At 44.5% G+C, this 13,200-nt stretch overlaps 1 protein-coding gene across 12 annotated transcripts in view; it reads left to right on the top strand.

Annotated features, from left to right (window-relative positions):
* The window catches only part of esrrb (estrogen-related receptor beta), a 41,850-nt gene extending 29,880 nt beyond the window's left edge, over nucleotides 1-11,970 (top strand). For all 12 annotated transcript variants that reach the window (XM_071519555.1, XM_071519554.1, XM_071519559.1 and 9 more), the window contains 2 exons: nucleotides 7,922-8,191; nucleotides 11,726-11,970. In XM_071519555.1, coding sequence (XP_071375656.1) covers nucleotides 7,922-8,191; nucleotides 11,726-11,970 — 515 coding nt within the window. The remainder of the gene's footprint in view (nucleotides 1-7,921; nucleotides 8,192-11,725) is intronic.
* Nucleotides 11,971-13,200: the final 1,230 nt, after the last annotated feature.

The following is a 13,200-nucleotide window of genomic DNA, read 5'->3' as shown; positions in this document are numbered from 1 at the left end:
TTTAGTTATTACAGCAGCCATACTCGTGCTGTATACTGCTTATGACTGGGATTAGTGTTTTTACATGTAAATTCTATTTTATAGTCTATAGGAAAAAATGCATAGTCATGTTTTAACATATAGTTGGTGTTAAAAAGTTTAACTTGCATTCCTGAAGTGCGTCATCAATTTAGTAGCTGTACACTCTAACTAGGTTTTTGTGAGTGTCATAGCTTTTAAGCGCTGTGTTAATCAGATTATACTAACACCTACTGTGCAGTGGATAGACTCATAATGTTAATGGGATTTGCCGTACAGATTGTGGCAGAGGGCTCGTCATTCTGAACGCGTCGATAATGATCATTTAACCCAAAACCTGAGGCAGTAAGCTTGCGTGTCAGACTGTTCCAATTGAGTGAACACTCGGTATTGAATAGACAGTTCTGCCAAACAAGCTACCTGGGAGATGATGGACCTTAAGTGGATTATTCTGATCTGTGTTGGTATACATTAACTCACACGCACACCTGTGTGCACACCTTTGTTTTCCATTAGTTAAGTTTTTACCTGTGACTTTATCTTAAAATCAAATCACTCACTGATTCTTTTTCCTTAAATTTGACTCTAAATAGAGACTTGCAGTTCAGCTGGGAGCTCGGTCTGTGTCTGTCCCTTTGGTGGCTTCTGTATTAGGACAGTGGGTCTCCTCTGGCCATGAAATGGCTGCATAATTGAGTTGTACATGGCTGAACCTGATCAGAGACGGTTCACTGGTTGAGCGAGACTCCATGCACTAACACTCCATGCACCAACGGTACCCCAGGGCAGCACCATGCTCCGCTCCTACCATATTTCTCCCTCCATCCGCTCAGGGAGAAGAAGGGAAGAGGGAAAAACTGCTGATTGCATTCTGATAGATTTTTGCGGCCTTTGGCAATGGAATTAAAAAGATTAACAGTTCATTATGAAGTAGACCACATTGATTAGGCCATTGACAGATGGGCCAATGACCAAAGTCCAAATTTAACAATTTAGACGTCAGGAAAATTGGCACTTACCTTCTCCCAATTGATTTTTAATTTCCCCTTTTCTCAGCTAACATTTGAAAAAGTGTTTTAAAAGTGGCGTAATTTGCAATAAAGTGGCCTTATTGAGTTCTAATTGGAGGGCGATTGGAGGATAGCAAAGCTGTATCATTAGCTTGATGGTATCTTTGTCTTACAGGGTCCAATGTCAACTTTGTCGTTTCTCCTCTATTTTACATACAGTGAAAGGGAATGTCTGTTAATTTACATACATGAAGTATTTTTACAATCACTTTTATAATCACAGTAACACAAATTGAACAAAATGAACACAGAAATAAGAATTATTCAATAAGATCAGGCGATAGTTGCGCTACCGCTGTTTTACCTTAGTATAATGAAGTAGATGTCGGAGGCTGGTGTGAACAAGCAAGAGCCTGTTCACAGGTTTGCCACTGCCAGGCCCCGGCCTTGCCCTCATTCTGAATCTGCCTTTGATTAATTGATAATCACTGTGGAGCTTTTGGACACGAGTGTCACTGCTCCAAATAGCACCATGAAGCAGAGTCTAACACGGCTGTTGCCTGAGGGGGGCAGGGTCATTAGGAGCAGTGTTAGGGGGATGCTGACAGATGGCTTGTTGTTCCTAAGGTGCTAACAACCTTTGACACACATAGCAGTCCACTGTCCACCCCTCTGGCCCCCTTCCATCCCCTAAAGCTGCATTTCACTCAGTCCAAGAGGTTTAGGGAGGAACTAAGTATACTGCGGCTTCAAAACACTGGAACCTGTTTACCTCCTTGACAGGAGTGAGGGGGGGGGTACCAATGTGACCCCTTTACCCCCATGACACCCCCCTGTCACTTCCCAGCCGCAGTGGGAATGTCATGCAGCCATATGTAAAAACTGCCATGCAAAACTTCATGTCACTTATGCAAGAGATGCTCGTTGTTAGATGTTTGCCACAGTTCCCATCCCAGCTTCCCTGGCCAGCAGTGTTTTCAGCTGGGAATTCTCTCAAAGCTAAAGGGATGAGCGGACACTGCTTGCCTCCTATGCAGTCAGACCTATTTCTTCTTCTCTGGTATATCACCCTTAGAATGTAAAATATTTAAATAGCGTTGTGATTCATGCTGTTCATTTTTTATATTTTTTTTCGTATTACTTTAAAATAGTAATAAAGGAATTCGTTCCCACCATGTTTTTACTCTCACGTCCTCCTTGTGTGTTTCTGCGTTTTTTTGTATTAGATTTAGACCAGATGAATCTAATGAAATATCCTTGTTTGCATTGTTCTATTCATTACTGGTGTTTTGGGAATATTCATCATCTCTGCTTTATTGGATTTCAGTTCATCAGCTCAGCATTTGACAGACAACCGCGCGGCTGGCGTGTTAGTTGTTAGCAGGGAGGCAGCGATGAGAGATCACGCCTCTTGTATGTTGTCGTGTTTGTGTCAGCTCAACCCACCACCATAACCACCCACCCACCCATCAGCCCACCCTCCTCCAGCCCCCTCCGGGCTCCTGTTTTCTCTTTGCCATTAAATTGTGAAATCTACTTACTGTGTTGCCAGCCTGATCCTACTCAAGCTGCGTAATCTCCTTGTAATAGAGTGTGAATACTGCCGGGCAATAAATCAGCACCTCATCAGTGCACTTTATTAAATATAGACACCAACAGACAGCTCTTAGTATATTCAATTTACCCTCTGACGTAGGCTTCAACACAGGAGATAAAGATAGATTGAGCAATCAGGTGGATGCTGAGGCCTGAACCCGGGCAGGAGAGCGGGAGGAAGGCGGAAAAGCTGCGGGGAGATTGAGATGGGGGCGTATCGGAGGCAGACAGGCAGCCGGGGGTGTGCAGGGCCAGGAAAGGGACATCTGCCAGGCAGGGTGGGGGAAGGCTTTGTTTAGTTACTGTGATACATGAACAGGTACATGCAGCATCACGATTACGTGCGTCACGTGCGTGCGCTGCTCATACTGTAAGTAAGTTGAATCCGTATCGGCGCCCGGGTCTGAAACTGCAGCATCTGTGTAGCATTTTTCGTATTCGTATTTTGCATAAAATCCTCCTGTAGGAAATCTTGTATGCCGATGAGCCTTTAAGTCATCGTCAGCAGAGCGCCGTCCCTCATTAAGCAGTGTTGCTGGATGGCAGCGGAGATAAATTATGTGTAATTATGGCAATGATTAAAGCCTGATTCGTCCTGGTCTTTGGGGCTAAACAGAGATATATAACATCAGTGGCGGGCAGTGGGACCCTGGGGAGGGCTAAAGACTCCCGTGCCAGGGTCAGGAGGTCAGAGGGTGCAGATTAAGACAAGGGGATTACTGAATTTAACGTTATTCAACCTCATAACCGTTCACAGGCTGCTGGTCAAATCACCCATTCCCCAGCTACTTACAATGGGATAATGGGCTGGTTATCGCGTTGAAAAGAAGCAGATAGCCAGCTCTCCTGAAAGTGGAGCACTGAAGCTGAAAAAAACAAGATTAATTTTCAATCACCAGCCTCTTTTTTTTATTGACTAAAATATATTTTGTGTTGACATAATTTTTGTCCAATATAAAACAGCCTTTGTGTCATCAAATCAGTATCAAGGGAAGGCTCACGGCAAACTGAGCTGTTTCTGTTGTACATGTGGCTGGACTTCAGGTCAAATTATTTATGTCAAGCACAGCAATTTATTACCAAGCTGCTATTGATTGGGTCCTCCTGACGCTGTCATGTAAATTCAGGAAGAATCATGGTCGGCAGCTGCAAGTTACACACACACACACACACACACACACACACACACAGCTCCTCACAAACATGCCCGCATGCAGACACACACACACGCACACCATTATGAATCTGCTCAAAATTGTCCTTCATTTCTGTATTGGTTATACATCTTACACTATAGTATGATCACAGGAGGCTATACAAATCAGAGGTGCATACATCTTTTTTCCCCCTGTCCTCTTTTTTTTTTAAGGGTATCATCTAAAATAGAAAGCTTTGATATAGAATAAGCTTATGGCAGCATGATCATTCAGATCAGTTTGATAGTAAAAAAAAAAAAAAGAAAAAGATGAGCTGAACCTCTGGGGTCCTGTTAGGGGCAGTTTTACTCCAACTGGAGCCTGGAGAGCACTTGACTTGGCTGAGGTGAGATTGCCGCTGGGCAGAAGTCTTCAGGGCCTGCTTGTCCTTCTGATAGCTGGCCATGATAGATCAGCCGCTGTCCAGCCAGAATTACTCTCTTTCCTCTCTCTATCTCCCTCTTCCTTCCCCCCTCATGCTGTCTTCCCCTTTTTCGCTCCCTGCTGCTCTCTTTCTCTTTCTCTCTCCCTTATCTCCCTACTCTCTGGCCCATATCTTCTCCTCTCTTTTCTCCTCCATCTCTCTCTCTCTCTCTCTCTCTCTCTCTCTCTCTCTCTCTCTCTCTCTTTCTCTCTCTCTCTCGCCATTTTTTTTCTTTCCCTCCCTCTGTCTGCTCTGTCGTCTGATTGAGGGTGAGTTACGAGGGGGCTGCAGCTGGAGGGGGCCACCGTGCCTCGTAATTACATCTCTTTTTATTACCCGCGCTAATGGCCCTCGGGGAGAGGGAAACAATAATAAATTAATAGAATATGAACTCCAGCTCAACAGAAATCTCCAGCATTTCATTTTGGACCGTCCTGTGCTCTGGCAGATGAAACGGCGCTCTGATTAATCTGTGCGAGGGGTTTGAACCAGCCGTCTGTGGGTGTGGGCTGCCCCCTCCTGCCCACAGCCAAGGGCTTTTGGGTGAGATAAAGGGAGAGAGGATGTGGGTTTTGGCTCCCTTGTTGGTCTTTAGTGGTCTTGTTTTCACTTGCAAGCCGTGAATGATGGTGTACTGATGTTGCTACACAGTGGTCAGTTGTAGTGTTGTTTTTGTCACCTATATTTATTGTTGTTCCTTTGTCTAGATTGGACCGCATTTCAGTGATGCACATATAGGATTAACTTACTCATCTTGACATCTTGTAATGTCGAAAATCAAAATGCCTTTGAGACGTATGATTTCCCCATGAGCAGGGTGCTTAACTCAAAGTGAACAAAGAAAACCTCTGCATTGTTATTATCTCCCTATTCTAGCCTAGAAGCCTTTCAGACTGAGATCCGCCGGTGCACTCAGCAGTGGAGTGGAAAAGGCCCTTCAAGCGCGCAGACAGGCCTTTCTGATTTGGTCAATATTGTGTCATGTTTGGTCAAACCCCACCAAGGCAGTGGGCTGGAAATGAAGATGTAAATATTGATATTTCATTAGAGGAAATCACCCACTCCGACGGCACTTAACCGGGCCGCCTTCAGAGTGCGGCGGCCGGAGCGCCGTGTGACCCGCGGAGTCGGGAAGTCACTTCATTACTCGATTAAATTGAGTGGAAAAAGGCGAGGCAACGACACGAGATCCCATTTGGAGCGATAATTTAGGCCCTGAAGAGAGGGGATGGAGCAGGGGAAAAACACCACCTCTCCATCTCACAACACTGGATTAAATTCAAGGACTTTTAGCGTCAAAGGTAATTGTAGGCTGCTGGGCTGTGTGTGTGCATATGGCTGAGAGGTGTCTGCTGTATCAGAGCAACTCTAAAGCCTCTCCAACAAGCCCTGAACAAGGCCTTCATATGGGCTGTCACATTGGGAGCAGCGCTTTAGTTCCGCTTCAGTCCTCCTTGGCATTAAAAGGCTAGACAAAGCCTCGCCTGTGATTGTGATGCCAACCTGATGCGGCAATCAAGACCGCGTCCATGCTTGCATGACAATTTCCCTCCGGCCAGTCCACATTCTGTCCGATTTAATGGCCATGTATGCAGACAAGGAAATTACACAACAAAAGATTTTAAGATGCATTCTGGATATGTGTAATGGCACAGACTTTTACAAAATATGGCTTATTGCCTCCACTGATAATAGTCAACTGTTTTGAGTGCTTTCGGCAGTTTGCTTTGTTGGGTCTAATTTGGGCTGAATACTTCCTCAGACCCCCTGACCGGTCCAGCCGGGCGCCAGCACCTTTCTGTGTTTGATCACAGCACTCCATTCTACTGACTATTGATTCCCCTTCACAATGTGAAGGCCCTCACATTCTGATCACAATCTGTTAATTAATGTATCCTCCAGCTCTTCCCCTCCTGTGGTCATCACCACGATAAGGGAAATTGAACACTCAGGTACTCCTCTCCCTCGCTCTTCTTTTCTCTCTGCCTGTCTCTCTCTCACACTCGCTCCCTGTCCTGCTTCTTTTCCACTTTCTCTCACTCTTCCTCATCGTGTCTCTCGTTCTTCTCAACCTGTGTGTGTGTGTGTGTGTGAGAGAGAGAGTCTATGTGTGCACACGGACCTGTGTGTGTGTGTGCGTGCGTTCATGGTGTCCTGGCTGGAGGAGATAAACATCAGGCTGGTGACTGCGCCCCAATGAGATCATTTATATTTAAGAGAAAACATGGGGCGGAGGTGTGGTGAGCGCCCTGGTCAATACTGTAATCTATCGCCTCTTAATCACGCCATGGCAGATAGCATGGCAACAGCAAACTTGTAAAAGCAATCATTTTAATCAGGGGCTGAGTTGAAGGGCCTAATATGCTGTCAGAATGGGCCGCCCGCAGGCAGGCTGTGCAGGGGGAGGGGATCTGGAGATGGAGGGGTGGGGGGTGGGGGGTGGGGGCTTCACGCAGTTTATTGACAGCTGAAGGGTAGTACGAGGGGAAAAAGGGATGAGATGGCTATCTGGGTATCTGCTCCTCTCTCTCCTCTTCTCTTTCGCCTTTACCCTTTTAATTTGTTTGAATTTCTCGCAGCTCATCTTTGGGGGATCTCGCAGTTTGTTTTATTTAATGTTCTATTCTAAGCATATGTAGAGGTGTCTGAGGGGGAAATGACAGCGGTTTGATGCCACTGAGCCAATTTCAGCTCATCCAGCTGCTGTTCTAGAATGGGGGGGACAGAGTTTAATCAGGTCTTCAGGCTGGGGTTGAACCATGTGACCCCTTGCTGTGTGTTTGTGTGTGTGTGTGTGTGTGTGTGTGTGTGTGTGTGTGTGTGTGTGTGTTTGTGCGTATTTCTGTTTACGTGCGTGTGTATGGATTTATGTGCGTATATGTGTGAACATGCGGCATGCATGTGCACACATGCGCTTTGCGTGTTTGTTTTCGTGGTTGCATATGTCCGTACATGCGCACACATGTTTGTGTATCCATGCACGTCTGTGTGTGTGTGTGTGTGTGTGTGTGTGTGTGTGTGTGTGTGTGTGTGTGTTCCCTCATCACCTCCCCGCGCTACACGGTGCAGCACTGAGTACATGTCATGTCCTCAACCCCTCCAATGAGGATGTGTCTCGGTGCTAATCCCCCTCACACCAATAGCAGTGTGACAGGATACAAGGGGTAACCACACGGCTTTGTGTCTCCCGGACCTTTGCACCGATTTACTGTCCTCACTTACAGTAAAGCCCACTCAAGTGCTGTGACACCAGCCTCAAAGAGGACCTTCCACAGCGCATTTAAAATTAAACACCTCTTGCTTACATGTCCCGCAGGCTGCCGGGGCGAGCCTCAACAACTCATGTTTGGTTTGCTAATCAACCCAGAGATCTGAAGTCACAGAGAGAGATGACTATGGTTTTGTGTGAATGAACATATGCTTTTTTTCTTTTCATTTTTAATATTTCTTTGTTAAAACAAAAATACATTTTGTTTGTGTTTCAAGTGTTTCAAGAGTTCTGTGAAAACATGGAACAGGCACACATATGAGCATATTTCAAAATGTTATTTAGGTGTGAACGGAAACGCACAAATCCACACACACAAACACACACACACACAAACAGACGTCCCTCCATTTTTCCTTGGAGGTCTTCCGATCCTCATGGCATCTCCCCCTATGCCCCGTCTCCCCAGGCTTCTCCACTCTGTCTCTGGGAGACCAGATGAGTCTACTGCAGAGCGCCTGGATGGAGATCCTCATCCTCAGCATTGTGTTCCGCTCGCTGCCGTACGAAGACGAGCTGGTGTACGCCGAGGACTACATCATGGACGAGGAGCACTCGCGGCTGACGGGCCTGCTCGACCTCTACGTCTCCATCCTGCAGCTGGTCCGCAAATACAAGAAGCTCAAGGTGGAGAAGGAGGAGTTCGTCACCCTCAAGGCCATCGCTCTCGCCAACTCAGGTAGGGCAGCTGCAGCATGCTAACTTATCACCAATGACTGTCAAGTGTCAAAATTCATCTACACTGTTTAAATTAAGCATTACAAAATTAGAAGGAAGTACGTTGTAACTTACAAACACCAAAGTGAAATTATATGCAAGTATTGATGTGGAAAACACTTTCATTGTGAAAACATTTATTTATAAATTTTCAGGGTGAGTATTTGGGTTTATAATAACATTTGGGTTTATAATAATAACATATGAAAATAACATATAAAAAAATTGTGTTAATAATATCAAAGCATCGGAAATACTATATACAGAATTAGAATTAAACTGTAAGTATGTATACCATGATTGGTTTCTGATTTCTGATTAATCCAATATATAAATAAATTCATTTTAAACAATATTTCACTCTAAATTTAAGAGGACACTTTCAGAGGCATAAACCTTTTCCAAAAGAACATTTTTTGGACAACATTTACACTTTAAATCAAATTTTATTTTTTAACATGTTCTGTGCTACAGTGCATATTACACTTGTGTTAATATGATTTCATTTCATGATTTAATTCCATTTTTGTTTTATGCAAAAATTATTGTTTCCCTTTATCTAAGAAGTGCAGCCAACTGTTTTGAAGAAAGATATTTTTAAGAACAGTGACAAGTGAATCACCAAACCCTTTAGCATTTTCATATACTGAAATAAATGAACATGTGCATGGTATATGAAACGTACATTGAAGATGTACCTTTATTTAGGAGACTTAAATACTTGTAATTACATGGAAATGTTACAAACTGTGAGAGGATTTTTACTTTTACCCAGTTGTACTGTTGTTTCAGTTTGTGTACTCCTTGCACAGTACAGTACGATATCCAGAGACTGTAAAGTGAAGTCTAACACAGTTTCTGAAATAACATTTCTTAGTTTCTCAGGAGTTTTTGAGTGTAACCTTTAGTTTGGAGCGTGAGACGGAGAGATGGAGAGAAGATAAGGCCAGTGTATGGGAAGGAGGAAGGGAGGGAGGAGGGAGCTTTTTTAATTGAACGCCTTCCATGTTGTGGTATTTCTCCACCGCTCCCTCTCCCTCTCTTTCTCTATCTCCATAACAGTAGCTGCGGGGCACAGCAGCCACGGGAGATAAATTTAGCATTTCATTAGGAGCACAGGGGCTGTCAATAAAATGTGTTAAGTCGAATGGAATGAGTATCAGGGAGTGATAGGCCTCGTTTGTTCCAATGCGAAGACGGCACGCTGCTATCGACAGGCTGCTTTTGAGAAGGCAGGACCTGTCCCGCTCTGATCAATGCGCGCCTGGGTCACCGGGCCGCTTTCCCTTGTTTTGTCCGGGGCTGAAAAATGAAAATGCTGATGGTGGGGCTTTGCTTTCAGAGCTTTTGGTAGGGAGGTGGGGTGTGGGAGGGAGGCGAGAGGAGAGATGGGGGTCGAGGGGGAGAAGAGGAGGAGGAGGGGGAGGGGGGAGGGGGAGGAGGGTGTCCGGAACGTTAGAACAAGGTCTCTGGGAGATCACTCTCCCGGGAGCCCCTCTGTCTGACAGCTGTGAAAATTCATAGCGATTGATTTTGTAATTAGCAGTTTATCAATCGGATCGACGTGGGCTCTCTGATGGATTGCAAGGAAATTGTTTCTTCAAAGTTGTTTTTTTAAGCCCACCCCTCCTCCAAGGGCTACAGGCTGCGTGCTCCCCGCGTCTCGCTCGCCTTTTCCTTCCCATCTTGTGAGATGTCTCTATCTCTCTTTTTATTTTCCCTCTTTTTTTTCCTTTCACTCGCCACAAAACATTCCACTATAGTTCGGTTCAAATCAGGTTTATCGCTACAATGTGTGTGCGTGTGTGAGAGACATTGTTGAAACTCTCCTATATGCATCAGAAAATATATTCAGCAGAAGAAGAAACCAAAGAGAACAAAATATTTGACTTTACATTTACATTTTTTTTTTCCACACATTGCTTTGATTTGTTAAAATGTAACTTTTATGATCCCAAGGAGTCACTTTACTGGCCAATTCTCTGTGAAACGAACAGGAGATAATTATGTCACATCACATCCTCATCAGAGATTTTTTTCTTTTTTTTTGCCTTTTGTTCTTCTCTCTTGTTCCATCCTCTTCCCCCCCTCCCTCCCTCCCTCCCTCCCTTCACCATTCACTTTCCAAAACGACCTACTTCATTTTACCGCTGTGGATTTGAAAACCGTCAGGGTGAGAAATGTCTCAAGGTCTTGGGAATACAGTTGTTCCAGTCAATGAATTTGGGGCGAAGTCTGAAATCTGTTTTGCCTTTTATTGTCCCGTGTGGTAAAATATGCACCGCCAAGGTGAGACGAGTCAGGCAGCCAATGACATGCCGCCTCCGGAGTGCCAGACACCGGTTAACCAGTGAGAGAACCGCGACCCCAGACTATCCCAGAGAGAGGAAGGGAGATAGAGACAGAGGGAGAGACAGAAAATAGAGAGAATAAGAAGAGAGTGCTGTGGCATGGTGTACAGTAGGAGCAGAGAGAAACGTTATAGGCCAAAAAACCTTAGAAACTGAAACTGAACACAGGAGGTGAGAGAGAATGAGGCTGAGAGTCACAGTTGTTGTTGTTGTTGTTGTTGCAATATAACAAACACAACTTTACATTGTAATGCACAATCATTCCAAAATAATAAGATATTGTGTTTTTGGTAAGAAATCTGTGAGGTATGGTCGGTATTTTGTGTTATATCTCAATGAAAAAAGAAAAAATTATAGACAAGTAATGCAAAACTGAACAGGCAAATTTAATTTTGCCAGTTTTGAATGCTTATATTTGCTTAAATGGTTTCCAAATTGAAAGATGATGAACACCAATGTAGAAAGCCCACATTTGTTGTTGTATCTAGTAGTGAAATAAGCCCGATAGTATTTGTTTTCTCTCCACTGCGATGTTCAGAAACTCTTGAGGAAATAGGAGGGAAATTAATAGGAAGGAAGCATTGTGTTTAACTGGGGCTTGTTTACGCCGTCCAATTCTCTAATGGAGTTTGTTTTTTTTGTTTTTTTTTAAAGAAAACAATCTGTCCTCTGGAACAGTGAGGTGTTTAATGTGTACTCATTCAGCAGAGATTGGCTGCTATTCATTCCATTGTTGCTGGAGGATAACATTGATTTTCAGTCTCATTGGTCAAAGGCCATATGAATATCCCGCCCAGTCCACCAGACAAGGAAAAAAAGATATTAGATCTTGTTTTTTCTTTCTTTATGATCTATTCTTTATCTTGTCAGGGTGTGAGTTATACTGATAATGTGTCCCCTACCTGACTGCACTGACAGGCCAGTAAAGATCAATCATGAGATTTAATTTTGTTTTAGAAAAATCCATTTCCCATCACTCCTGTTATATTACTGGTGTCTCAAAGTTCAACTACATTTCTTCCAAGTTACAGGTTTTTCAAATTTGAAAATCATGTTTGAGACATATTCTGCTATCATGCTGTCATCCTGAGTATCCCGGGGCACAATGTTCATGTGTGTGTGTCCTGTGCTCTCCCTCCCGTCAGACTCCATGCACATAGAGGATATGGAGGCGGTCCAGAAGCTGCAGGACGCTCTCCACGAGGCCCTGCAGGACTACGAGAGCAGCCAGCACCAGGAGGACCCACGGCGGGCGGGCAAGCTGCTCATGACGCTGCCCCTGCTGCGGCAGACAGCCACCAAGGCCGTGCAGCACTTTTACAGCATCAAGGTGCAGGGCAAGGTGCCCATGCACAAACTCTTCCTGGAGATGCTGGAGGCCAAGGTCTGATCGGAGGGTGGCGGGTTGCCCCGGCGTCGGCCACGGCAACGGAGGGTCGCGCTGGCGACACAGAGAGTGACTTGAACCAAGGCTGAGGGTACTCAGGAGAGGGAGACCCCCACTGACTGTGCTAGGCAGGACAGGACCGACCTCTCCCACTCCTCCTCTTGGAACCCTGGAACACTATCTAAAAAAGAACAAATGCAATACTTGGTTATTAGTATAAATATAAAAATGATGCAGATTAATTTAAAATATATAAGAAATACTATGTACAGTAATAATTTTTTGTTTTTTTTGTTTATGGTCTGTGGTCATGCTGTATATGAAGAAGGACCCTTCTGCCCCTCCGTATCTTCAGAATAAGTAGTTGCCAGTTCTTGATTAACAAGATAACGGGGTTTCTTTTTCTCAGAAAACTAAAACTTCCTTATATTTGTTCTGAAGACAACAGAAGTGTCAACAACCATAAACAGACTCACTTGTCTCACAGTTGTGTTTTTGCCTGGACTTGACCAGGACATGTATATATTTATTATTGGAAGACTGAGTGTACAGTTCAAAGTCTGGTGAACTCGGTGGCCATTTTCTCTTGTTCTCTTGGAAAAAAAGAACTAAAACTGTTACCTAAATGTGAACTCTATCGATTTAAATGTCCTTGAATATACCTCTCCAGAGCAGTGAGCCGTGTGATCTGTGTGGATCTGTCTCAGACAGGAAGACTTACTGGTCCCATGTTTAACCAAACTAGCATAGGCAGGTACAATAGTCAGTCGTCTTATTCTGTAGTAACTCAGCAATAAAAGGAGCTGTGGGAAAGCCATGCTTAACCTCCTATCCTTCATGTGCTTTTCAATGCTGCTGTTGCTAGAAGACCATGCCTTCCCATGCGTGTGTATCTCAGTCCCACCAGCGGGACACACCACTGCGCCACTGTTGCACAGTCGTACGTCTCCTCTCTTGTAGTTGTGTGTGTCGGTTCTGTTCCTGTAACTCCTTGAACCCCAAATTTGGTCATTGTTTAAGCCCATGGAAATTGCCCCTTGGCATGCAAATAGATGACCTGATTTGGGCTAGGTGAAAGATGATCAGTGGGTTTGGGGCGGCAGTATCAAAGGATTTATGCCCAGTGGCAGAAGTCCAGGAGATTCCATGTTCAAACAATCAGAGGCCCATATGTCAACCACTCTATTTTTGCCCCTTTAAGCCTGTGGCGGAGTCATCCCACACACAGGGAGC

This window comes from Centroberyx affinis, unplaced genomic scaffold (genome assembly GCF_046629955.1).
Source record: "Centroberyx affinis isolate AG114_WGS23_722 - 3 ecotype Tasmania unplaced genomic scaffold, CSIRO-AGI_Caff_v1 ptg000715l_1, whole genome shotgun sequence".
In the NCBI taxonomy this organism is placed as follows: domain Eukaryota; kingdom Metazoa; phylum Chordata; class Actinopteri; order Beryciformes; family Berycidae; genus Centroberyx; species Centroberyx affinis.
This window is presented reverse-complemented; position numbering and strand designations above follow the sequence as displayed.